Below are 26,538 nucleotides of genomic sequence, written 5' to 3' on the forward strand. Positions count from 1 at the left end.
CATTGTGAACTGCATACACATGGCAAACAACAACTTCTGGTCACTGGTTGATTAAAATCCTGCAGCAGAAATGTTTCTGCACCCCAGGTGTGGTGCCTCCATTCGATGGAGAATGGATGACATGGAGACACACAAGGTCAGGCTGGATGGGGCTCTGAGCACCCTGATCTTACTGTAGGTGTCCTGTTCATTGCAGGGGAGCTGGCCTAGATGACCTTCACAGGTTCCTTCCTATTCAAACGATTCTGTGATTCATTATCTCTCCTTGCAGAGAAGCACCATGTGTTTCTCACTAGGTGGTACAGGGGATTGCTCTTCTAGCTGAAGCATTGGAACAGCCTAGGAGATCCACTTTACATGGGCACTCCAGCCCTGCACTTTTCACCTCCCTTCCAGTTTTGAGAGCTGCTAGTGCAAGAGGTCATTAGTGGCTTTTGCTCTTCTGAGAGCCTTTTAGAAAATGAACAAAGGCTTATTTTAATTCTCATCCTGGCTTCTCTCCGAGATGAGCTCTCTGCACTGAAGAACTTGGCAGCAGTGGAGTAGGACTGACTTCCTGCCTGTGAACGCTGCCTCGTTAATTACTTCCTCTGTTGCACATCTCCTGACAGTGCTTGGTGTGCAGCCTGCTCTGTGCACATCTGGGTGTGTACCCATTACGAAAGCAGTATCTAATACTTTCTCCCTCTTTCAGTTCTTCAGAAAACTCCTGAATTGAGGAGCAAATCCCTTTTTAAGGGTTTCTCAACTCCATTATTTGCTCAGTGCAGCACACAAACACACGAAAGCAACACTCAGCACTGAAGTCTGATGCAGGGCAAGTTTGCATACGAAATTCCAAGATGGTGTGCTGAGAAATAGACACATACACATTATAATTCCCATTGGTGGACTGAAGATGCTTGGCTCCCATTGTATCCCAGGCTCTATGCCTTGGTGCAGCAAGATGGGGGTTGATCTGTTCAGCAGAGAGTAAGCTATAGTCTATATGTAAGGTCCACTGATGCCAACAGGAGAACTATTTTGGACCTCTCACCATTGATTATATGCCATCCAATGAGAATATTCTGGTCTGAAAGATAAAAGATAGAAAGTGTGCAACCATGTGAGAACACCTGGAGCATCACTTTAAGCTGTCAGCTTACGGACTGGGACTGGAAATGACATTAACCTTTACTTTCCAACTCAGTGTCTCTTTCCTAAGTGCAGTGAAAAAAATTCTGATCTTAAAAGGTGTGAGAAAACAGAACAAGAACAACTCAGTCCTTCACACTGTATGGAAATACAGCATTTATGCACTGTAATGTCACACCAAAGCCTGACCAATTGTTTCTGAATCACTTCCTGCAGCCACTGATAGCTTCATTCCATCACCAGATGCTTTTGGCTTCTATTAGCACACAGCACAAGGACCCTGAGAGCAGTGACCAAGAACACTTCATGCACCTGCAAAGCACACAGAACAGACTTCGCTGGATGAGGAAGATATTCAGCAGAATAGCCAGGAAGAGAGCTCTTAAATGGGTCTAGGAGAGGCGCAGCCAGGCTCCACCCTTCCAGCAACACAGATGAATTGCCTTCACCTGTGCTCCCAGGCTGACTCAGTGCTCGCCTCAGGTGACCAATCAGAGGTTCAGACTGTGATTCAGCAGTCCCCATACAATAATAAACCAGAACAAAGGCATTATTCCTGAGGAGCTGACATGAGGGTGGGAGAAAGACTGGCATTCAACAAAACAGACCAATTCTTCTGGGCTAACCTGGTTAACCAGGACAGGCTGAATACTCACCTAAAAAACAGAATTTAAGCGCTTGTGGCAATTTTGTTTTAGGAACCTGAATGAGTAATTTTTGGAGATGTGTGGAAATGGGGTATAAAAGTGTATGCTGCCATGCCTGTGCTCTGATACAGGAAAGCACAAGCAATTGAGCCAAAGGAAGACTAAAACAGAGCCTGATCAGTTGAATTTAAGGCATCCCTTGCATTCACGTGGCTGCAAACCATGAAGTCTGCCGTACCTCAGGAATTAGAAAGCTGTGGAAAGAAAGACGTCCCATGAAGCACAATGGCCATGTGCAATACAGGCAAGTGGATTCCATCTGCAGGTTTGTATGCTCAGATTCAAAAGAACATGTAGAAGCTGTGAGGCTGCTTCAGCTGTACCTATGTCTCCTTTAGAATAAGAAAAGCAACAGAAAAACCCCAAGCCCCCAGCAGTATTCACCAGTGAGGTCTAACGTGATGCTGAGAGTCTTGACAAGTGTTGTCACTTAGTGCTGGAAAACAGAATGTCTTTCATTCTTTCTCAGCAGAGCAGGAAGGAGATTAAATCAGTCATTACATATGCCTTCATTCCAAACCTGCTCTCATTTTCTCCACACTGAAAAGCTGTAGCAGATTTTACACCTCAAGTGGAAAAAATGCAAATAATGACTTCAGTTAGGCAGTATGGGTGCAAGCTAAAGCTGTCTGTTCCCAAAGAGAGTGAGTTTCTGCTAGAGAGGAATGTGTATTGCTGTATTCAAGAGACACAAAACTGTCATTTCTTAAAAGGGAAAAATGCTCAAGAACATTATGTTTGCCACATGATCACTATTTGTATATGAAGGTGGTGTAATTAGGAAAAAAAAGCACTTTTTGCCTTGGAAACCTCACAAAAATGATTGTGCTGCACAAGGCAAAAATTCCCAGTATCCCATTTCCAACAGTTGGCATTGGAAGACAACGTGAGCACAGGAGCACTGAGTCCTCTGGCAGTCGCAGGAATCAAGGCTTGCTGAATTACACCACCAACGCAGTGATGCATTCAAGGCAAAGGCCTTGATCCTGTGTTCCTTGCCAAGAAGTGACCTATTTGCCTCAGATGGAAAATGTTTTCTTTCTCTTAGAGCATTCACTGTTTGATAAAACTGATATTTATTTTGCAGTCTTGTTCCTAGGAGACTTAAATATTAAATAAAGGTCAAGACCTCTACTAGTAAAATATCATTTTAACATTAAACTAATGAGAAACTGGACCAACTTTCTTAGCAAAAAATTTTAGCTTGTTTTCATATCTGCAGTGATTAAAAAACAGCCTATTAGATACAGATGCTTACACTCCATCTGCCCTGCTCTTTAAGTATCTGTATCTGGGCTTCAAGTATGAAAGGACCCATAAGGATCATTGAGTCCAACTGGCTCCATCTTAACATTTTCTAAATTATTTAAATGTTACAACAGAAAGGTTTTGTCATCGAAGTACATACTGGCCTCCAGAATAAGAGTGCAGTTAACAACTCCTGTGTATTGTGTCACCATTGGCAGCATCACTGTAGGCGCAGACTGGCAGAAAAAGCTGCAAGAAATGCCTCTTAATCACTGTCCACTGGACAAGTAGGTATAGACATCTCCAGACCTGGGATGCTAGTTCTAATCTGATCTGTGCATGCAGATATAAGGGCCAAGACGATTACTGAAGGCACAAGAGCTTTGCTGTATTATGGCACAGAAAACGCTGCATCTCTGTGTTCACAGGCTCACCTCGAAAAGAATTAAACAATACCTTCACACATCAGGGTGACTAAATCGGGAGCACTAATATCAGTGTACCAAACACGTCTGTTGTTAAATGCCACCATCCTACTGAATCATTTCAAGTTGGTGAATGAGAACTTACACAATGTGTGCTGGAGATGATGACAGAGCTGGAGATGAAGCTTAGACCATCATTCATACTAACTTGAAGAGCTGCCTCCCTGAAAAAACACCAAATAAATAAGTCAGAGCTGTCTGTCCACAATCCTCTTCTAGACAACATCCTCTGGAACTTGGACTATAGGATCAGCAGCAAAACTTTTCCCATTTGAGGTAGGAATGTTTTTCTGTCATGGAGAGGATAACTGACTCTCCTACTGACTCTCCCTCTCTGTGCTTATATGAAAAAGAGAGAAATGTCTGTTGATGCACAGAAGTCCTTTTCATGGAAATCCCACACAGGGGACAAAAGTCTTGTCACACAACAATTAATAAACCACCCTGAGTTGAGATAGTTTCAAAGAGTGCATCTAAATCTATTGACACTAGCAATGCAAATATACCATAGCCGGTTTTTGTACTCAGATGTGCCATACCTGATAAACTCCAACCAATGACAGCAAACAATGCCCTGCTTTAACCTAAAAAATTATGTTCTAAAACCTATGAGTTCCTCAAAGGTGAAACATAAAAGACAATGGTAGAACTAGCTGCACCTAAGAACAACGGAGTATACAGAGATGAGGCAGTCTGTCATTTTCTCATAGGCAAAGAAAGTATTAGAGTATATAGGAAAAACATACATGCCAACTTCTCGTAGTACAGGTGCTGGGCAGAGTAAATAGGTATCTTCCACAACAAAAGGCTTCTCATCTGGGTAAAAAAAAAAAAAAAAAAAAAAAAAAAAAAAAAAAGAAAAAACAAGACAGATACAAAGGCTTATTACCAGATCAGTAACACAATACTTAAAGACAGCTTAGTTATAAATAAATATATATATATATATATAAATATATGTATAAATACTGTTTTTCCTCACTTGTGATGTCCCGCAGCAGGGCACAAAGCATCAGAAGCCCAGCACTGTCTGCCATCCCCATTCTGTAGGCAACATCCTCCCCATTCCTGCAGCCACTGGCACTGCTGAAGTCCCCCACGCCCCACATCTGACTCACAACAGAACTGAAGACCCAAAGCTTTCTGAATGTACAGAGCAAATCATCACAGCCCCCCTGTATAGGAGGCCTAGATGTAGAATCACATAATATTTCAGGTTGGAAGAAACCAGTAAGGACCAACAGGTCCAGTACAATAAATTATGACTGGAAACAGCTGGGTGAAGAAAACTGTATGTTATGGAAAATGTCACAACTTCAAGGCAGAATTGTCTGAACATAAATTAAACCTTCTTGCCTCTTCTACAGCTTTTAAATCAGAGTGAAAAAAAATAACAACTGGAGTTTGCCTTGGAAAGATGAACATCAGACAATGCTCTTTTCTACACTTAGAACTTTGTACTATCTCCCTAGTCACCAGAGAGATGGGGATCCTAAGGAACTTCCCGGCCCATTTGCCAGCTGACCAGACATCAGGCAGGTTGGCAGAAAACCAGTCAGACAGGCTGGTTTCTTTTACTTTTGGCTGGAAACCACACATTCCTACAGATCAGTTTAATTCTGATGAATCAGCAGCTTCCAGAAGTGTGTCATTGCATTGAGAAGCTTTCTTCCAGCTGTAGTTAGAACCATCTCTAAAGTCTTCTCTAGATATGATTACATATATATTAAATGAGAGCAGTTAGCAAATATTGTAAGATGGCCTAAAAATCTCCTCTTAAAATTTTAATTTTGTTTGAAACCCTGACAGATTTAAACCCCTATCATAAATTCAAATCACAATCTCATCTTTATACACTGCAAGATGAAGGAGTCCTTTCCATGGCACCATGTTAAACAGGAGAATAATATATCACCATCTTGCCTTCCTGTTTGAAGTACAAAGCCAGGGTCTACAACCAAGAAAAACAACTTCACAACCGTACAGTGCACTCACTTATCTTCCCAGGGAGCATTAACATAGGCAACATAGAAGGAAGATCAGAAACAGTGTTCAGTGCCTAACTGGCACCGTTGACAAATAGGATGGAAAGGAGCAAAAATGAGAGTTTAGCCAAGTTGTTTAGCAATCTAACAAATAGTTGAACCGGTCTATTTTGCTTGGTCTTTTGTTTATGAGCTATAATTCCATTTAAGGTGCCAATGGAAAGAGGAAAAGCCACAAAGAGACAAAAACCAAAGAGAACGCGGTTATCTGCTTGAAAGAAGCATCAGCTGTGAGCCCTGTTCAATCTTGGCTGCTAGGAGATTTATTCACATGGACAGTAGCAGTGGAGCCCAATAACCCTAATGCTAACTCCAACATCAATGCTCAGACAACCCAAATGTTAAAACTACCCTAATTATAACAACCCTAATCATAACTCTAACCTAACTGTAACCCAGCCCAACTCTAACCCTGACAACACTGGCTCCATTCTTGATGGATAGAGCTCAACAGGTCTCACTCAGAAGCAGGGCTGTGCAGCACATTTTACTGCAGTGAATGAAGCATGTAGGAGAGGCAAGACGGAGGCTGCAAGAGTTTGTCCCCTCGGTGCAGAATGCAGAATTGCAGAAACAAACAATATTAGTAGTAGTAATAGTAATTCCTATTGCATATTATAATCCCTACTTCATAGTGGTCTATTTCTTGACTTTGACAGCAAAATAAAATATGATTTCCTAGAGCAGGTGAGGGAATGTTTACTTTCTACACTCCAAAGAATAAAATGGTAGTGAAAAACTGTAGCTTTCGCTGAAGTTTTCCTTATGTTTCCAGCTTCTAGCAAATCCCATGCCTATATGCACACACTTGAATTTTTGCATTGCCCACAGTATTGCTTTTTTAAGGGCTGTTGACACACAGGCGAACAGCTGAAAATGAAACATCACAGCCAGCACAGTTTGCACAAATAGGCTTCACTTCTGTATCATGACTCGGCTACTGAGAGCAGCCTTCAAGCTTCTGTGATCCCTCTCGATCCCTGCTCCTGCTTTTGGCCTGGAAAATACCATATATTACTCCTGCTTTCCCACAGCCCTGCTGCAAGAACACGTACTAACATTTCCACTACACTAAGCATTAAGAGCAGATGTTTCTAGCATGGGGTTTTCCTTTGCAACCCCACACTGACAAGGCAACTTTCTCTCTGAGAGCCTGACAGACAACAGGTATTTAAAGCACACCGTGATGCTCACACTTCACATAACCTACAGCATAGCACTCGATTCATGGGGAGATCCTATGCAGGCAGTCAGTTTTGCCACAGAGTAGCCAAGCAAAGCAGTAGCATTTACCACTGACTTTGCCCAAGCATGGAGGATGCACATGGGTGGTGAGCACAGCACCCTCTGGCACTCTGGTGGACTTTTCACCCTCATCTATGAAGGTATAATTAACTCCCATAAGTTTATTACATTGTCTCAGTGCACACACAGAGAATGAAGACCAATGTCTTGTTTTCTCCTTTGCTAACACCAGCAGCCAAGGTCAAGGAATGCTCCATGCCAGCACTCACTAAAACGGGATCTGGTTTAATTTTGCACTGGAATTCCTCAGCTTTTTGTTTCTGTTTCTCTCCCTTTCCATCCCCTAACTTGCATTATATCTATGCCTCTCTAGAAAGTGCATCAGCCTCATGGCTGGCAGGGTTTGCCACAGAGAGAGATTATTTTGTTTGGAGAATGCTTGTGTTTCACCACAAAAATGAGTGACTATTTCTTAGCTCTAAACAAAAGAGGATCCGTTCATTTTGCAAAACTCTGTCCATCCAACTCCTTCCTGGAAAACTTACATTGAGAAACCAAACAAAACAACATTTCTCATCCGCAATCGTGCCTCTGTCTGCAGGACATATTTGACAGGATGCTTTTTTTTTTTTTTTTTTTTTTCTTTTGCATGCTGCATAAAAGCTTGCTGTATTCCTGTGCAGTAAGAGATGGGCCCAAATGCTGAATGCTCCCAAGCTCCAGATCTCATGCCAAAGCTGAACTTGTGGTTTGGAATCCCGTCAGCTGATGATGCTGGTGGAGGAGCTGGGAAAGCAGGGGCCGCTCCATGTTACTGATTTTGCTGCACAGAAAGCAATTTCCCTTCTCGGCTCGGCCGCTAGCTGGCCTTGCAGCCCTGCAAAAGTCATCTAGACTCTTTTGCCAGATTCATAGAAATGCATCGCAGATATCAGTTATGGGCAGAACCTCAGGATGCGTTGCAACACTTCACCTTTGAGAAAGTCCACCTACAGAAAGGAATGCCTTACCTATCCACCCCTGATCACCTCATCAAGCAAAATAAGGTTCTCACTGTAAAAGAAGTCCATAGGACTCACAACATAAATGGGTAGCTAAAATTAATAATCACTTCACAGCTGCGTGCAGAAACAGAAGGGTCAAACATCTCCCCAAAATACGTGCTTTCTATAGATTTCAACAAGGTACTGTTTCAACAAGGTACTTTCTACTGCTCAAATTCCCGTAATTCACTATCCAGCATTCCTATACCTTTTAACAGCTATCTGTAGCCTGTAAAATCTATTAGTCCTAGCATTAGTGTGTAGTTTCTTTTGCCATTAGCAGGGTGTAGCCTTTTGGCAAGCCAGGACTTGGAGTACTTCCCAACTATAATAATAACAGCTTCAATATATGCATGATGTTTTAACACAGAAGAGCAAAACTAAACCAGAGGAATAAAACCCCAAAGGTGACAAAGAAAGATAGTATTTCTGCCATATAAACATGCTGAAATTAAAACAGCCTTTTCTTTGGTTAACGGCTCATCCAAAAACTAATGAGCAGACTGAAAAATGACTGCAAAGATCTCTTAGAGAAAGCATGAATGTTTTCAGATTGCCATCTCAACAGTATCAATGCTGACTGTCAGGCTTGCAATGTCTGCAATATTTTAGTTCAGGAAAGGCTGCAAAAGCTGTTTGACAAACTTTCCATGCATCACAAGCCAACAATTTCCTTCCGTTATTACCCTTGTCAAATAAAGGAGTATTTGTGATTTGTGTTTGATTGAAGTGCATCTCCAAATGCTCTGACCTAGTCTTCTGCATCTGCAGGAAAGATGACACTGGTTTCTGTTAATCTAATACACACAAATCAGGGGAATCTGGCTGCTCTCATAGATTCCCTGAGGAACGTCTATGCTAAGAAGGTTGTCCTCCCTTTGGTCTTCAGTCCACCTGAGACCAACCTTTGGAGCAGCCTGCCCAGGGAAGTGGTGGAATCACTGTCCCTGGAGATGTTCAAGAAAAGGTTCAATGTGGTACTTAAGGATATGGTTTAGTAGGCAATATTGACAGTAGGTGGATGGTTGGACTAGCTGATCTTAGAGGTCGTTTCCAGCCTCCAAGATCCTAGGATTCCATGACACAGGTAGCCCTGAGCACTTCCACTGTTCCTCTGGAAACTCAAAATACTTCTATTATTCACTGCACCAACTACCAAAGCCCAATCTCAGTTCATCCTGTCTGACTCTTCTTATGCCACTCCTTGTGACAACTCCACAAGCGAAGTTTTTACTTCGGATCCACTTTGTGGGGAGGCAGGAATGCAGAAAGACATTGGAACACTGAAGGGCCTATGAGAAGGCCCATAAATAAAGAGAGAATGTTTTGTTAATGCTGTAATGAAAACCACATTGAGATCATGCTATGATTGCTCTGTTATGAGTAGGGACACACAAGCTTCGAATGCCAAAGCCAGAGCTGAGTACAGAGGATGGGGGGGAAGAGAGAGATAAGCACATAGCAGTGATATCACATTCGTAATCATCTCTAGATGGAGAAAAGGGATCTGGAAGGAAATTTTTTTCTTTTTCTGATGGGTTCCTTTGTCTCTGTTGTGCTCATCTGCTATGCTTATAGCTCTGTTCACCCAGCACACATAGCCCAAAAGCTGCTAACAGAACTTGGCAGGCACTCCGCTGTTAATTTGCTCATGCTCACAACTGGCAGCTCTGAGAGCAGCACGTGCTCTAGTATGAAAGGGTCACTACCACAAGCAGTCCCTTCAGTTGCATGCCTTGCCCAACTTCAAGCCCCTGGAGAAGTTACCATAAGGCCCATCACAATTCTTCACATGCAGAAAAGTACCCACACATCAACTTGTTAGAGGCTAGGAAAGCATGTGAGGGAAGCAAAACTTTTTCTCCTATTTTCATTCATTCACATGGATGCTCCATCCCTGGAGGTATTCAAGGTCAGATTAGATGGGCTCCTGGGCAACCTGATCTGGTACCTAATTTAGTGGTTGGCAGACAGGTTGGAACTGGATGATCTTTGAGGTCCCTTCCAATCCAGGCCATTCTGTGACTAATTTTTTAATGAAGTAATGAGTTGATCCACCCTTCAAAAGAGGATGCCTAGCTCACCTTGGTGTATGTTTTCACCCAAGAAACACATCTATTCCTTCTAGGGGAAACACAGGCATAGCTTGTGTCCTTCACAAAGGTCACATCCTCAGAATATCTTGATGGAGTTTGTTCAGTGGGAGATGTTAACTACTACTGTAATGAAAAGAGGGAAAATCCACTAGAAAAAAAAAAAAAAGAGGAAACATTCCATGGAGGTTTAAAGTGCCATGACATTAGGGAACTCAGAGATTGAAATAGAAGCACAGAGCAGAACTTTCCTGTTCTGCGAATGGACAAGATAAGAGAAAGTATGGAAGGTATCACAAGAAAAAGTACTGTGCTGCCAGAAAAATAAAGAGGAAAGAAAAGGTATAATTAGCAATCTGCTTCAAAAGCAGATGACTGTTTTTAGAAGGCATTTGCTTGGCAGCCTGGGGACACAGCTCCCTGTATAGACCACTTTGGTGACAGCTGGGGAAGCCATGCTCTCACCATCTTTGCCTCTTTTTCCTTGCTTCTGTTACCAAGTGCTGAAAAACACAGTCTTATCTGAAAGAATCAGTTTTAGCCAAGTATCCACAGCATTCACTAGAATGCAAGAGGTTTGCTCCTATCTCTGCTGTGGTGTGTGCTGCTTCCTCACCAATCTTTCATCCCTCCATTGAGTTTTAAATTGCCTAGGACAGAGCTTGCCTCCATGCCCAGAGCTATCTTTGCTGGATCCTGCACAATCTGGGCAGACAAAGACATTTTAGCACCACAAACAGTCATAAGTCACTGCACTGGATAATTAGTTTTAACTCTGCACAGTCTGAAACCAATTCTCCTAGGTCCTGCTGCTGGCAGAAAAAACTCTGCTGTTGAACATGCATCTGATTACAGCTCTGTGCAGCCAAATATTCTTTATCGTTTCTACAGCTGTTCCTTTTTTAATTATTTTTTTCTATCCCATGGCTATGAACATTGTAAGCCAATGCTCTCTTCACCTGCCACTTTTCTCTGCCAGCAATCCCAATAAAAATCTATTAGCTCATGCCCTTAACCTCAGCAAGTCCTAGCTGTGCTGGTCTACATCTCATCAGGGATAATTTAAGGTTTCAGGAACTTCTGGCTTAGTGTTATCTTTAAAAATACCTCCCTCCCTGATACAATCAGAGCCCAAGAAGTTTCAAGCAAACAAAAACAGCTGAACCATCTGCTCTCCATAAGGTTTCCATAAAACTCCCTCTGAGTTAACGCTGATGTTAAACTGTTTGCATCTAAGTGGGCAAGGGAGAATACCAGCTGGAGCTGCGGGCTACAGCAAAGCAAAAGCTTTGAGATATATTCCCACACAGAGCAGCTTAAACTTAAAGCTTAAAGCGCAGATTTCTGCCTGGAGAGACGTGGATCTGGGAGCACTCATCAGAAACTGCTGGATTCCTTCAATCTGGGAACAGCTTGAACTCAGAAATGGAGTTTTTGGCTTCCTGCTTCCAGGTCACTGCACCAAGCACTCCAGGATTCTGCAGAATGAACAGAGAAGTCTTGGTGTGGTGCCAAGGAGAATAAGTTTACTTCTCACCTATGCACTGATTCAGGACACAATGAATACACCAGGTCAGAGGGGTGGGGGATGTATTTGGCCCTCATCCTTATTTTTCCATGGCCATTTTGTACACATAAGACAGCAGCCTCAAGGAAAAAGCCTATGGGTTGCAACAAAAGAAGTTGATGTTTCCTGAAAGCTATTGTGAAATGATGATGATGGACACTATAGAAAATTATTCAGTACAGAGACAGCACACGCACACAAAAGGAGGAGGAAGGAGTCTTTTCCTGACCCCCACCAGCACCAGGTCACAGCGTTTGGGAGTGAAGTAACCCTCAAAAGCAGTTCCTCCCATTGGCAACACTAGATGTTTTTGTGTCTCCATGGATGGGACACACTGAATAGAGAAAAGCTGATGGATGACATTCTCAGCTCTATGAAGACTTTAGTGTGTTTCCAGGAATGAATGTCTTGCATCAGAGCCAGAAAGCTGAGCTCTGAAGCTATTGGGATGCAGCACAGATGGCAGGTCACAGCCAGTGTAGCCTCAAGTAAAGAGGGAACTTTCAAGCTATAGACAAGAGAAAATGCGGAGCAGCAAATAGAGTGCTGAACAGGCTTTACACAGGAGAGAAAAGAAGGATGACCACTGAAAAAGGAGATCTGCACCAAATCTCTAGCTACTGGAGGAGCCCATAAACCAGGAGGAAGAGAACTAAGCTGTGGGATAAGAACAGTTTGCCTACTGCATATTCTAAAACTTCCAATTAAAAAGGCCAAGACCCACACATTTCAGACCATTAGACTCTGAGCTTTCTTCTTTCAATCTTTTCTTACAATCTTTCCAGACTGGAAAAGACCTTGAAAGATTGTCAGCTACAACCTTACATGGGAAAAGGAAGCCTAGGTGAGATTATCTAGCACTCTCTCAAATTATACGGTAAAAACCAAGACTGGGATTCCACCACATCCCTGGGGATGCTGTATCAGTGGTTGATTGATCTTGCTGTGAAAAAGTGCCTTTCTTAAGTAAAGAAAGAACCTATCCCAATGAAGATGAAGTGCCCATTCATTCTCTGTTGTCTTCTCCATGTTTGTTCTTGCAAATAGGGAGCTTCTGTTGTCCTTGTAGCTGCCCTTCAAGTACTGGAAAACTGTGGTAGGGTCCCCTCTTCTCCAAGGCAAAGACATTAATTCTTTCAATATTTCCATGTAAGGTGGATTCTCCAGCCCTTGGATCAACTTCTTGGCCTTCCTTTGGACCCACTCCAGGCTGCCTGCAGCTTTTTTGATCTGTGGGAGCACTGAATGCAGCAAGCAGAATAGAATGGAGCACAATTGGATGACCACACCTCTATCTACATTAGCAATGCCCCTGCAGATGCAACCCAGAACCTGATTTGCTTTCTATTGCTATAGTGCCTCACTGTTGACTTATATTCCACTTGGTACCCCCCAGAATCCCCAGGTCCCTTTAAGCAAGGATGCTCCCCAAACATTTCTTACTGAACTCAACTGGGTGCTGGATAGGTAGCTAGGGAAGGGAAAAAGTCTCCCAAAGATTGCTGTCCCACTTATTTTATTATTATTTTTAGCATCATCTTCATCCCTGCTCCAGAAAGCACATTTTCCCCAGAGCTCACATCTGCCGTTTGCTTTCCTTCACATGCTGCTTAATCTCCTTCTGTGGTTGTTTATCAGTCCAACTGTACTGAAAACAGATTCCCCAGTAATGCTAAGCCATTGTAAAGCACACCCCAAAAAAGTTCATTGGGAGATCTGAGGTCAATGGGCTGAAGGCAATATTGTTGAGACTGCCAGCTGTACCACCGCACATTTTACAGCCAGAAATTCGTCTCAGGATTTAGCAAATGTTCTTGCTCTAATTTTATCTGCTAGTCATATCACATTCTGTGCTCACATTACAGCTTTCAAATTTGAGATGCTGTGCCAGATTATTATAATGAGACAGCGTGGCTCTTAATCTTCTTCTGACTCAGTGAAATGTTTTGAAAGGTGAACTTGAAGTTAATGCCTATAGTTACAGTGCTGATAACTGCATTTTATTCTTAGCTCATCCACAAACTGTGACATTAGTTAATGCAAGCCACAGAAAGATTTGGACCATATTGACCCAAATCCCTTTAATTCCTAGGAGGTGCAGTTTCATAGGTACCACCTGCTTGCTGTCCTCCTCTGAAGCCTTTAGCAAATGAACCCTCTTTACTGACTGCAATAAACAGCAAGAACAGTCCTTTCATTTCACCAGCAGGATAAACAATCTTTTTCCTAAGAGACCACCTACAGCCCACAGGTTTCTCAGTCACAGATTTGAGTTAAAAAGAAAAAACAACACAACTAACAACATGAAGCATAATTTTGATTGTTCAGGATGGTAGGATGGAGCATTCTAAGTTGCATTCTAAGAAAAAAATACCATGTTTCAGCCGTATTGCAAATGATTCAGTGCAATCACAATAAAAGTAAAAGCATAATTTAATAAACCAAATGCAACCCTTATCCCCTGTCACTCAGGTTGCACATACTGCCCCAGGTTGTGCTAAAATCGAAATACTGCACACTGAAATACCCAGTCTTCATTTAGAGCTCAGAAGCAGGACAAGTCTCTCAAAAGGATATCTGGTCTGAGGAAGGCTCAGGACTTAAAAGAAGGCCATGTCAAACCACAGCAGGGAGCTGGGCTCCCCTAAACGTGAAAGTTTAGAGACTTTTGTTATGCTGAGTGGTTTTGTAGCTCTTTTAACTCCCTTTCTACACACCCATGCATTTCTTAATATAAAATAAAGCTGCTTTATTTTATGTATAAAGAATCAGGACTACCTTCAAAACACTATCTGACTAGATCCCACATTAGGCAAAATAAATTCTACTGTTACTGGTGATATGAGATATGAAATATACAGTCTGACATCCTATGTGGATTTACAAGCATGCAAGATGAGAACAATAGGATCATTACTTCCTCGAATTAAGTGGTCCTCAGTACCCATCACAAAAACAATAGGCACTCAGGCTTTAACGTGCCTGTCATTTTTTCTGTCAGCAAACAGTACTTCCCAGGAGCTGGGCTATTCCAATGATTCCATGAATGTTTCATGATTCAATGATTTAATGATTCCATGATTCTGTGCTATTACCTTTGTCCATGAATCCAAGCTGAGCAGTTCCTACCTGCCTTCCTCCCACCCCGATGGGGCCATGTGCTGAGACTGGCTTTCCCTTCTGCGATTTGATAGCTCTTCATCCCCTAATGATTGCCATCACAGCCAAAGTATTTGAAAAATCCAATGCTTCCCAGGCAAATGCCTGCTAGTGCAAACTCAGGGAAAAAATATATATAAGGAATCAAAACAGCTTACTGAGAGTGACTGTGTCATTGATCCTGAAGCTGCAAAGTACTCTGTCGACATTACGAGCATGTCGAAATCCATTTCCTCTCACAACAACCTGAAATGACTCTGTAGAAAAAAAACAAACAGCAGATTACTGATCCATAGGGAGGCAAAGAATCGTCACTTGGACAAGCGATGTCTGTCATGTTCTGGCAGCAGAGCCAGGGGCTCACCCTCTGCACCCCCCACAGGGAGGGAACCAACCCCCACAGTTCCTGCTGCTATCTAGGAGGGACGTTCAAAGGCTGATGTTACTTTTGGTGAATGACAATCAAACACAAAATGTTTCTTCTGACAACACAGGAGGAATCACAGTGCATCAGAAATAACCACCCTAGTTTTAAAATCCCAAGAGACAACAAGGAATGGACATTTGCAGACTCAGAATTTCCTCCTTGCACATTACAGTCCCCATCTTCTTTCATCTCCCTTAAGGACTCATACACTGTACTTGTCAAAAAAAAAAAAAAAAAAGGCAGATTTGCTCTGGAATCTGGGCTCTCTTCCAGATCCCACTCATTTACAGCCAAGTTGCAAATCATCCCACCACATCTAGCCAGGGAAGCTGCCTGACAGGCCCATTATGTGTTGTCCAAGAGCATTTGGGAAGAACGAGGGAAAAGAGCTGTGCGGGGGCTGATGAATACTTAAGAGAAATCGCAGAAGCCTCAACTGCTGGGGAATGAGAGTTCACGTACAGTCAAAGAATAGTGCATCAATGATGTCAGATTAACCATGGAGATCCTGTCTCTGCTTGGGACTGAAGCAAACAGATCCAGCACGCACACTGCATTTCTATCGTGATGCAAAACCATGCCATTTGGAAACCAGCATTTCAGACAGATGTGTTGCTGCTAAGTGTCTGGGGCTGGTCTGCAGTGCAAGAGATGTCTAGGTTAGCAGAACCCTTGCTCTCTCCATCCAAAAAAAAAAAGAAAAAAGAAAAAAAAAGAAAACACAAAAATCAAGAAAACATGAGATATCAGAGATATACCTGCCAAATTTATCTTCAAAAGACTCCCAGTGGACCTAACTCTCATTTGAGAGGGAGACACAATGAAAGTGTCACTTTCATTAATCTCAAAGTCCTAATTGTCACAATTAGCAGTTGGAACATTATTAATAGAGTATTTGTCCAAACACAGAGGTTAGACCTTCAATTGAGCATGTAAGCAATTTGTTGGTATTTTTCAAGCTTATCACTGCTCCTCTTGTGACAGCAGCTGCAATGAAAGTGAAAACAAAGAGGCATTGGCAGTTGGCTTTATTACTTGCCCTACCAATTTGAAAATGTAAAAAGAAAGAGAATGCATCACAGTCTCATCCTACTCTGCAAAACTCATTCAACAAACAGTTACAAAACCCTATATAAAACATGGAGCTCACGGGAGACTGAAGATGCTAAAATGGTTCTCCAGCTTTCTTCCAAAATAGCTGGGGGTTCTACAGAACGTAGAAATGTTTGCCAGGACTTTAAAGCCACAGTGTCCATAGCACAATGTTATTAGAACCACCACACAAAGAGGGAGTGGTATGAGTCAACAGATTGCACCTCCATTTACACTTACCTCCTGCACATATACTGGAAGGCTCTGCAGCCAGAATTTCGATACAGGATTTCTTCAAAATCTAAAAGACAGAAAAATAAATGTCATGAAATGTCTGAATTGTTTTTCTGGAGATACACAAATACAAAAGCTTGAGAAAGCACTTGTCATCTAAACGCTTAACACTGCAAAATGAAGATATAGAATAATTTTTCTTGATTTAAAAAGGGCTCGTTCCCATTCTGATTAAGTTGGCAAGAAACTTAAGTGAAGCAGTATTTTTTCATAAGGGTTGGCACTGCCTTCAACCACTTAACAGGCAGTGATTTACATAAATACTTCAGCATCAGCCTTGGCAGACTACCTGCAAGTCAGGAAGACCACACTAGATTTGTATTCAATTTATTCCCATGCTATGTTAGAATTTCTCAGGCTGTTTTTTGCAGAGAGCAGCCTCCCCTCTCCTCTGAAGACTCCAATTCTTTGCTGCACACAGACAGCAAACCTGTGACAGCATTTATGGGCCCCTGTGAAAGCAGCAGCAGTGACCAAGAGTGGTGGGTGTTCAGGGCTGGGCTGAGCAGCCCCTAAATGATGCAATGCTGATCAAAATTTAGGTCAGCTCTGAGAGGCAAGCAAATGTCAGCCAAGCATCATGACTCAAATCCAACATGAAAATTATTTTCCCAGTGTTAAACTGAAACATCTGTAAGGAAAGAAGAAGCAACCAGCACAATAAATTCTGTAAGAGATGATCTGTTGTATTTTTATTTTGTATCTGCAATCACGGCTCCCTGCCTCGAATATTTAATTACATGAAGCTATGGTTATCATTTCTTTAAACTTTAACACAAAAGTCTGAGTTACTCAGAAGAAGGACTGGTAGAGACTGACAGGATACCAAGGGTCGGAGGGAAGCAGAACCGTCTGAGCCACTGGCAGCCTGACAAGTGAGGAGAAAGATTTGCAGGAACAAGATTACACAGGAACTGTTAGGAGGGAAAAAAGAAAGAGAAAGTCAACAGCTGAGAGCTGAGCAGAAAAGCATCAGAAGAATATGAAAGGAATGGAAAACACAACAATAACAACAACAAAAAGAAAGACCCTGAGGACATTCTTCTAAAGTACCCACACATAGCTAGCTATCCATCATTAGCATGAATGACCCAGTTCGTAGCTAAGTGCTCATTAATGAGCTCTGTTGGACTGTCAAATAACAAGATCTATTGTCAACTACAAAACAGTCACCTGTTTCTGAAGTGTTTTCTGTCCAATCACATATGCATGCACTCAGTGAAATCATAGAATCCTAGAACCATCAAGGTTGGAAAAGACCTCCAAGACCATCTAGTCCAACCATCCACCTACCAACAATGACTTTCGTCTTTCCTTCATACAACTCTCATTCTCTCTCCTTAACTCCTGTACACAGTATATATATATTTGCAGGTGACATGTGAACAGCTAGCTCAGGATGAGTGCAGAAAAGCATCGTTTCTCATACTTGGTCTATGATGCATTCACATTAAGTTCCCAAAAATGTTCCACGCTCAAAAGAAAGCAACGACCAGACCCTGTCCTGACTTCACGCTGCTTCATGTTTCACTGCCTGCAGCACTTCCATCAAAGACACCGAGCAGAAGATGAAGTTGAGTTTCTGGTTTTCCTTCTAAGACTTACTCTGTTTGCTTTCAATTGACAAGTTATGATCCGTAGAATTTTCTCATGAGAAAGAAACAAAAACAACAACAAAAAAAAACACAGTACAAAGGAAAATGAAAAATTCTGGAGTGTCTTCAGCTTTTTTCTCCATTTACAGCAATCAGGTGCCTGCTTTCACTACCAGGTTCTTCCCTCACTTCTAATGAACTCAAAAAAAAATCCCAGCATTAAACGGGGAAAACAAGTTGTAGCAGTGACTGTCTCAGTGAGAGAAAACAAAAAAAAGTAATTCATTTGCTTAATAAAAAAAATCGCATTGGAACTTACAGGAGAGAAAGGACCAAAACCCACAGCATATTGAACACCTACAGCTCTCCTTTTAAGACTTATGTTTCAGTTCATTTAAGCACAGTCCAAATAGCCTGGTGGTGCTCAGGCAGTGGGAAACAGTCCTGCGTTAACAGCACAGAGCAGGGCTCCTCGCAGCTGCTCACTGAAGACTTGCTGGCTCCCACGAGCTGGCTGGAAAGCAAGGGCAGGGTGTTCCGAGACATGTGCAAACCCACCACCCCCAACAGCTCTGCTCAGCAGATGCATACCCAGCAGAGAGCCAGTCTCAAGCACTACCCCCCCCAGCTCCCGCCCTCTTGGAGAGACCTCAAAGCCCACGGCCTCTGCACATGCAAAAGGTGCGGGAAGATTTGCTCCCTGGGACGAGGGGGAGGAGGAGAGTTGGGCTGCCTCAGCAGGAAGACACAGCAGTTCATATCAAATCACTGCAGACCAGAGCAAATTCAAGTCTACACATCTCAAAAGCAATTTCAAGCACTAATCTCTCCCAGATTTATTTTATATTACCTTCCCATTACATCAGCCAGTACCTAGTAGCTTAACCAATCCCTTTCTCACATAGCTAAGCATCCTTGCTATGCCAGCATTTACATGAGAGTTGAAAGAAGTCCATGGTTTCCAAATCTCATGGCTCTTTCAATGAACGTACAAAATGTTAAGTTATGAGGCATACCAGAGAGCCTGGCTACACAGTTATTACACCAAAGCAGAAAAGATAGGCTGCTTACCGATATCCTGGGCTTGCTTTTGAAATTCCAGCAGAGTGGATCTCCAGCAGAGATCCTTCCCCACTGGTAGCCAGCTCTTAAATGAGTCCAGGAGAGGTGCAGCCAGGCTCCACCCCGTCCAGCAGCACAGCTGAATTGCCTTCACCTGTGCTCCCAGGCTGACTCAGTCTCACCCCAGGTGATCAATCAGAGGTTCAGGCCATGATTCAGCAGTTCCCATACACCTTTGAGCATTAATACTATGTTTACACAAAGAATGAGGGACGGAATAGTAAGGCAGCTTGTTTTCTGGCTAGAACAAGAATCTACAGTCTCTTTATTTTTCTACAGTGATTAATTTCCTTCTTGCCATTCCTTTCACAGACCTCCTTTTTACACAGCCTATTGCAGTAACTTCAACGCAAGGCACTATCTGCCTTATAAGATGGCAATGCTACCACACTGTCAGCAGGAATCAGACTCACTGCTGTGTAATTACTTCTTGTGACCCTCCTTTCCAGGGATGAAAAAATCTTGCACCCATCAGCTGAAGTCTACCTCTATCTTGAGCACAACTGAAAAGGAGTCAGGACTGCTTCTGGAATTCATTAAAAAGAGCTGCAAAGGGAATGCAGGTCTGGGAAGTAAAATAGAGCTTTTTTATTGTTTTCTTGCTTTTTTTAAAAATAGATGCAACACCTGATTGAGGCCATAGCCCCATGCTTGGACAGTGTCTGGAAAGCCAATACACAAGGGATTCCATCTGCATGCAAAATAACTAGGGAAAACTGCCTGTGTTGTGGGAGCAGGTTTTTTGTATGGTACTAAATGGTCAGAGTGGTGTGTAACCGCTGTAAACACAGAAATATGAGACCCCCCTGGTGAACCTGCCCTACCCAGATTCAAGTGGAAAATTATAGATTCCATCTGTGTTATATCAACTAAGAAAGTCTGCACCAAAATGAACAAAATGAATGTCCCTAAAAGGACTTCCCATCTTACTTTGTAGCTGTGGAAGCAATACAATTAGAATGATTATGAGCAAAACAAAAGAAAAACTAAGGTCTTGCTTTTCCTGTTCAGGCAAGGGACTTGCTTTTCCTGTTCAGGCCCTGGTCATAAGTAAGAAAGAATAAGGCCAATTAGCATCTTAAGAACTAGAAATAGAGATGTCTTATGAGGCTCTACTCTTTGCCAGTAGAGACCACAGAGCTATTTGCATGACTTGTACACAAGGAATAGGAAAGGAGACAATCCAGGCTGCCTCTCTCTTTGCCCGTGAACTGCTCACCCTCCAGTCATTTGTGTGCACCAGCTCTTACACGCTTTGCCCAGGCCCTACAGGAAATGCCAGCAGTTGATCAATCTGAATTGGGAAACATGAGTCTGGGGAAAAAAGTAAAACACATTGGGAGGCCAAGTGTAGAAAGGAGAGTTTTCAGGATTTTGCACAGAGAGCAAGATCTTTTCCCTCATTCTGTGCAGGTAAGCAGTGCCTCATCCACCTATCAGGACAGAAAATATGCCAATCAAACTGGAATACAGAGACCAAAAAGTGCTCTCATCTCCCATATAGAGTGTGCCCATATCTCTGCTGACTGACTTCGTGGCCACCATTTTACAGATTGTCCCAAAGTGCATTGTAAATTAAACCTGGTATATCATATTAAGGAGCAAAACATGTGAAGATTCATAGAATCACAGAATGGCTTGGGTTGGAAGGGACCTCAAGCTCCAAAACCCCCCTGCTGCATGCAGGGCCACCAACCTCCGCATTTAACACCAGCCCAGGCTGCCCGGGGCCCCATCCAGCCTGGCCTTGAACCTCCTGGGATGGAGGGGACATCCACAACCTCTCTGGGCAGCTGTTCCAGCATCTCACCACTCTCTCTGTAAAGAACTTCCCCCTGATATCCAACCTAAATCTTCCCTCCCTCAACTTAAAACTATTCCCCCTTGTCCTGCCATTATCTACACTTGGAAAGAGTTGACTCCCCTCCCATTTGTAGGCTCCCTTTAGCTACTGGAAGGCTGGGCTCAATGCTTCCTCTGTTTCAAACTGCTTATAAAAACTCAATCTTGAAGTAGCAATATTATCACCAATTAAGATTTCTTTGGACACAGCATTTGATTTACTAATAGGCAGCGGATCCTTGTGAACATAAGAAGACTAAATCTTTAACTATCAGGTAACAAATTCTAACACATATACATGCAAATATATGATTAAAAATACTTACGGAGTCAATAATTCCCTGCAGGGCTTCAAAACCATCATTCACAGGAAAGACATGATCTTTACTGTCAGCAATTCTTGCCAGCTGACAGCACGGTGCAAGTAAATAAAACAGAAATGCAAAGAATGAGATCAATTAGTCATCAGGCAGCACATGAAGAGTTCTTAAGACTTTTTAGTGATATTGGTGGCAATGGTGATGAGGAGACGGTTGGACTAGATGATCTTGTAGGTCATTTCCAACTTGTGATTCTATGATTCTAAGACTCGTTCACTTGCAAGTGAAAAAAAAAAAAACTACCATAAGTGCTGTGCATAGATTGTTAATGGATTGCCTTTCCTGTGAGGACAGAGATTGGACCACTTGTAGTTCATGTTACATGTGAAATATAATTCATGGACACAGTGAATTTCTAAATTTCATGAAATTTAGAAGTCTTTCTGTTGAGTTAATAGGAAAAGACAGTAAAATGTTAGAGTCACTAACGAAGGTGATTATTTTTGTCCCACAAAAATGAGATATTGCCATATATATATTTTTTTTTTTAAAAAAACATTTTTCTTTCACAGAACTACACATTAAAAAGCAAAGTCCACACAACTTTCTATCTACAGCTTACACCAGACGGATTTGATAATCCTCTGCCTTTTTCCTGCTTTTCCACAACAATCATTGTGGCACATGAGCAGAGGAATACTTCTCTACAGAAGGAGGTGAAGGCAAAAGGGGCTTAAAATCAGCATCACGACCAACGTGCTTCAGGTAGACACTTCAGACTGTCAAGCAGTCAGAGTGAGGAAAGAGAAAGAAAGTCTGGATTTTGTGCCTGTCCCATATAGCTTTACCAAATACCCCAGTAGACACAATGAGCACTTGTTTACCTGGGTTTCATTGAAGTCTTTCACACCAACACAATATACTGTTGCTCCCAGCTCTCTTGACCGATTGGCCTGGAATAAGGAGAAGAGAAACGATGTGAACACAAATGATTATTTCTACCTCCAAACTATTTTTTTAACTGGAAGGTGTTTAAAACAACTTGTTTTCTATGAACATATGAATTGACTCCGTTTTAATGAGTCAGAAATACTGCTGCTGTTAATGTTTATCTCTAAGATTCATGTCTGAAGAACACAAAGGTTGGCAATGCTGCCCATTGCAGGGAGATTGGAAGTCGATGACCTTTGAGGTTCCTAGCATCTCAAGCCATTCTACGATTCTATTATAGGATTCAATTAAAGTTTTCTTCCCTGGGATAAAAGATTTATCCTATATTTTGCCTTTGAAGCAACAGAACTAAACATTTTGCTCTCTCCCTGGCTAAAAATGTACAAGACTTACCTCCCTCTCAGAGTAGAAAAACAGGTCTTCATGGAGTTCTCCATCTGTCAGTGCAATGATGACACTTGCAGTTCTGTAACCTAAATACACGGAGTTCTTTAGTCCCATGTTTTGAGTAAAATTAACATAGAAAACATCTTACTAATGAGCTGCTAAACTGAAAATGGTTAGCATTAATCCCATGCCCTTATTCCCTTCAGCCAACCAGTTTTCAGAAGACATGAATTTCTGCACAGTCTTTCCATTTGGGCACCTGCCTACAACACCAGTTTTAGACCATACTCCTTTCAGGTGCCAATGATTTTTAACAGAAATTCTCTCATAACTAGTTCAGTATTTCAGACCAGTAGATTAGGCAGCAAGAAAAATTAAGCAAAGTGTTCCAAGCTATTAATTCCTGATTTTATTAATGCTGTAAATTCAAGAAATGTAGAGTTTCAGCTTGTGATGAAAAACTGAATTAGGATATAAATAGATTTCGTAGGAAAACGAGCTATATTCTTCAGTCTCTCTATGTAACATATTTCAGCATCATGATTAAACACTGCTGTCTTCTCCTGGAATTGATTATAACTCAGGTTTTACAAGTTCATATTAATTTTCAGGAGCAGACAAATAGAATTCAATCATATCTCTGGCAGCAGACTTATTACAGGTCTGTAGGAGCTCTGTAGATAAAACTTGCACACTGTTATGGAAAGCTGATGGCACAGCACTCGTAAAGCAAAAGTAGATGGGCCAACATTGGCTTGAGGACCCAGTTGTACACTGCTTCTTCAACCTGTTTTTGTGTGGCACTGTTTACATGCAATGTAATACAAGCATGTAAAAACATTATCAATCCCCAGTATATTTACTGCAGGCATTTGTTCCCTTCTGCTGCAGTTGGATTTTACAGCTCAGTCCCGAAGCTTTGTTGCATTCATGAATGGCCTTGCAAAACCACTAGCACTGGTTTTGTACTCAAATATCAGGTCTCTTGTCTTTCAGTTTCCAAGAAGAGACATTTTATTTCCACTTTGTATTTTCCAGTGCAGAAAGATTTTATGTTAATTACCAGGAAGAAAGGAGAAATATTTTGGAAGCGACTGCACTTACTATTACATGTACTAATTTCTTGTTGAAAAATACATTTATGAACAGTATCCCCATGTACTCATGTTTCAAAAGGAAGAAGAAATGGTTATCTGAGTCCTCAAGCGAAAAGAACATCACGTACCAGATAGTTTTAACACCAGTAGGTACCTTCAGTCAGTCAGGCTTCTCACTTTTGGCCTGAAAAGCACTTATTCCAGTCTGGACCCTTAAAGCTCTACCTGTTTTTTTCCCTTTCAGGAGCAACTACCCTGAAGAGCATTGCATGCCTGTAAGAACAGGAGCCACCCACTACCTTTCTTGCAGCAAAGCTGCATTTCAAATCAATTAAGGGTATCAGTAAAGAAGGAAAAATATTTAATGGATCAGGAAAGTCTCTCACCATGAACATTTTCATAGTAAATCTGTTCACTTGCCTGAAATTAAATCAGAAGATTATTAGCAATAAATAATAATCCTGTGGGCATCTATACATGTACCAGAAAGAGAGAGAAGACAGCAGCAAGGATGTCATGATTGTAGCCTACAGATGACCTCTTACTGGCTTCACAGAACAAGTTTCTTGCCTGTGGCTTTCACTGCAAGACTTTTCTCAAGCATTAACTCAAAGAAACCCTAAGACCGCTGGCCAATCATCATCTCCCACTACTCCATCTGGAAATCACATTCACCTTCCTACTTTAGAAACATCCTATGTCCATTGATATATACTCTCCAGCACTTCTAGGTCAGCTACTCCAATTGGAAACAAACCAACTGCAAAGAGATATTCACATGCTTCTATCTCTTGCCATAACTGCACACAAGCATATTTTGCAAGGCTGAAGGACAAATGCTTCAATGTTCCAAAATTAAGAACTAAAAAGCTGGCAGAAGAATACTTTGAAAGTATTAAAGTTATTTTTTTATTTTAAAGTTTTAATTTTTTAATTTTTAAAAATTTGTTACTGTTTTTGTCACCTCGATTTTTGAGGTGTGTTCAGTGCATTTTTCAACAGTTTCCCAATGCTCAAAAATGCACATGTAGTACAGAATGGGAAGGAATTCAAGATTTCCCTAGTAAAGATTTAGACAAACTCCTGACCTTGTAAAATACATAGGAGAAGACTGGAAAGGGCAATAACTTTTTAGTAGCATTGTTTGTCCATGACAGTGAACAGGTTATGGCCACAGCCTCAGATCCCAACCAACTCTAACAACCCAGACACAGTTTAAATACATTCTAACATGCATCTAGTTACCCTTTCAAATCCTTCATGCATGTATGTGTCACCTCCTGGAAGGACTTTCTGAAGCTCTTCTAGACCCTGACGTATCTGTTCCCTGAAATGAATGCAGATGAATTGTTATATCCAAGATCAAATGTATCAGGACTTGATAGCCCGGTGAAGACACGCATGGCCAAAATCAGATAGAGATGGGAAAAAAGAGTTAACTCAATGTATATATAGATTAAGGTAATGTCTGGATACCTTTCTAAGGATGCAGAAAATAGAGCAGATGTGCTCTTTGTGGGTATTCCCACAGCCCAGAGAAAGCCATGACAACCACTTCTCCATACACATTTCTCTCCAAATAGATATTCCCTGTGCAGCACTGATCAAACCTCTGTTGCAGAAGTAGAGCTGCTGACTTGCATATGGCTTATATTCCTCACCTGTGCTTGCTGATTTGACTGTGCAAATTAATCAAAAAGCCATTTGGATGGATGTTTATCTGCGTGGGTAGTGGCTGAGGGATGTGAGATTGTTTAGTCTGGAGAAGAGAAGGCTCAGGGGAGACCTTATTACTTTCCTGAAATGAGTTGGTAGTGAGATGGAGGTTGGCCTCTTCTCCCCAATAACAGTGAGAGGATGAGAGGAAATGACATTAAGTTGTGCCAGGAAAGGTTCAGGTTGGATATTAAGAAAAATTTGTTCTCTGAAAGAGCGATCAGGCATTGGAACAGGCTGCTCAGGGAGGTGGTGGAGTGACTGTTCCAGAAGTATGTAGATGTGACACTGAGTGACAGGTTTAATGGGCATGTGTTGATGGTTGGACTATCATCACCATCAGGCCCATAGAATCACTGAGATTGGAAAAGACCACTAAGATAGTTGAGTCCAACTATCAATCTATCCCCACCATGCCCACTATGTCCCTCAGAACCACATCAACCCTCTTCTTGAAAACTGCTATGGATAGTGACTTCACTTCTCCAGGCTTCTTCATGCTGATAGACCCCATGGAACCTTGGGGAAGATGGAGAAAGTTTTGCCACTTTTCCAACTTCCCTACTAAAAAGACTGTGTTGGTTGAAGGACTGGAAGGAAGCCCACCCGTTGTTTCTTAGACCTCTGATAAAAAGCCAGCAGCTCTCCAATTCAGCTGGCTTTTGACTAATGCCATATCAATATCCTGTTCCCAGTCAACATTTCTAGGACAGCTGCATAAATACGAAATACATTTCCACATGGGAGACATACATAGCAAGCCTCATAGCTTAAAGCCTTAAGAGACCAGAGATCCCTGCAACAGGGTGAGAGACAGACAGAGGCAGGCGCAGGCTTTCTCTGGCACCAACTTACACATGGTTAATTCTCTTTTTACTTATTGTTGTGGTAAATGGCAAGAGACATTTAGGCTGGCTGGCTTTAATGACATTTTTCAAGGTTGGTATGTGTGTGGACTGCTCTTTAGGA

At 41.9% G+C, this 26,538-nt stretch overlaps 1 protein-coding gene across 2 annotated transcripts in view; it reads right to left on the minus strand.

The window, feature by feature from the left end:
- The window catches only part of ANTXR1 (ANTXR cell adhesion molecule 1), an 81,139-nt gene that overhangs the window by 44,919 nt on the left and 9,682 nt on the right, over positions 1-26,538 (minus strand). For both annotated transcript variants that reach the window (XM_048928121.1, XM_048928120.1), the window contains 9 exons: positions 25,099-25,180; positions 24,240-24,273; positions 22,763-22,842; positions 22,303-22,371; positions 21,425-21,505; positions 16,486-16,546; positions 14,885-14,983; positions 4,321-4,390; positions 3,660-3,738 (listed from right to left, as the gene is read on the minus strand). In XM_048928121.1, the coding sequence (XP_048784078.1) occupies positions 3,660-3,738; positions 4,321-4,390; positions 14,885-14,983; positions 16,486-16,546; positions 21,425-21,505; positions 22,303-22,371; positions 22,763-22,842; positions 24,240-24,273; positions 25,099-25,180 (655 nt within the window). The remainder of the gene's footprint in view (positions 1-3,659; positions 3,739-4,320; positions 4,391-14,884; positions 14,984-16,485; positions 16,547-21,424; positions 21,506-22,302; positions 22,372-22,762; positions 22,843-24,239; positions 24,274-25,098; positions 25,181-26,538) is intronic.

Source organism: Lagopus muta, chromosome 27 (assembly GCF_023343835.1).
Source record: "Lagopus muta isolate bLagMut1 chromosome 27, bLagMut1 primary, whole genome shotgun sequence".
NCBI classification, from domain to species: Eukaryota; Metazoa; Chordata; class Aves; order Galliformes; family Phasianidae; genus Lagopus; species Lagopus muta.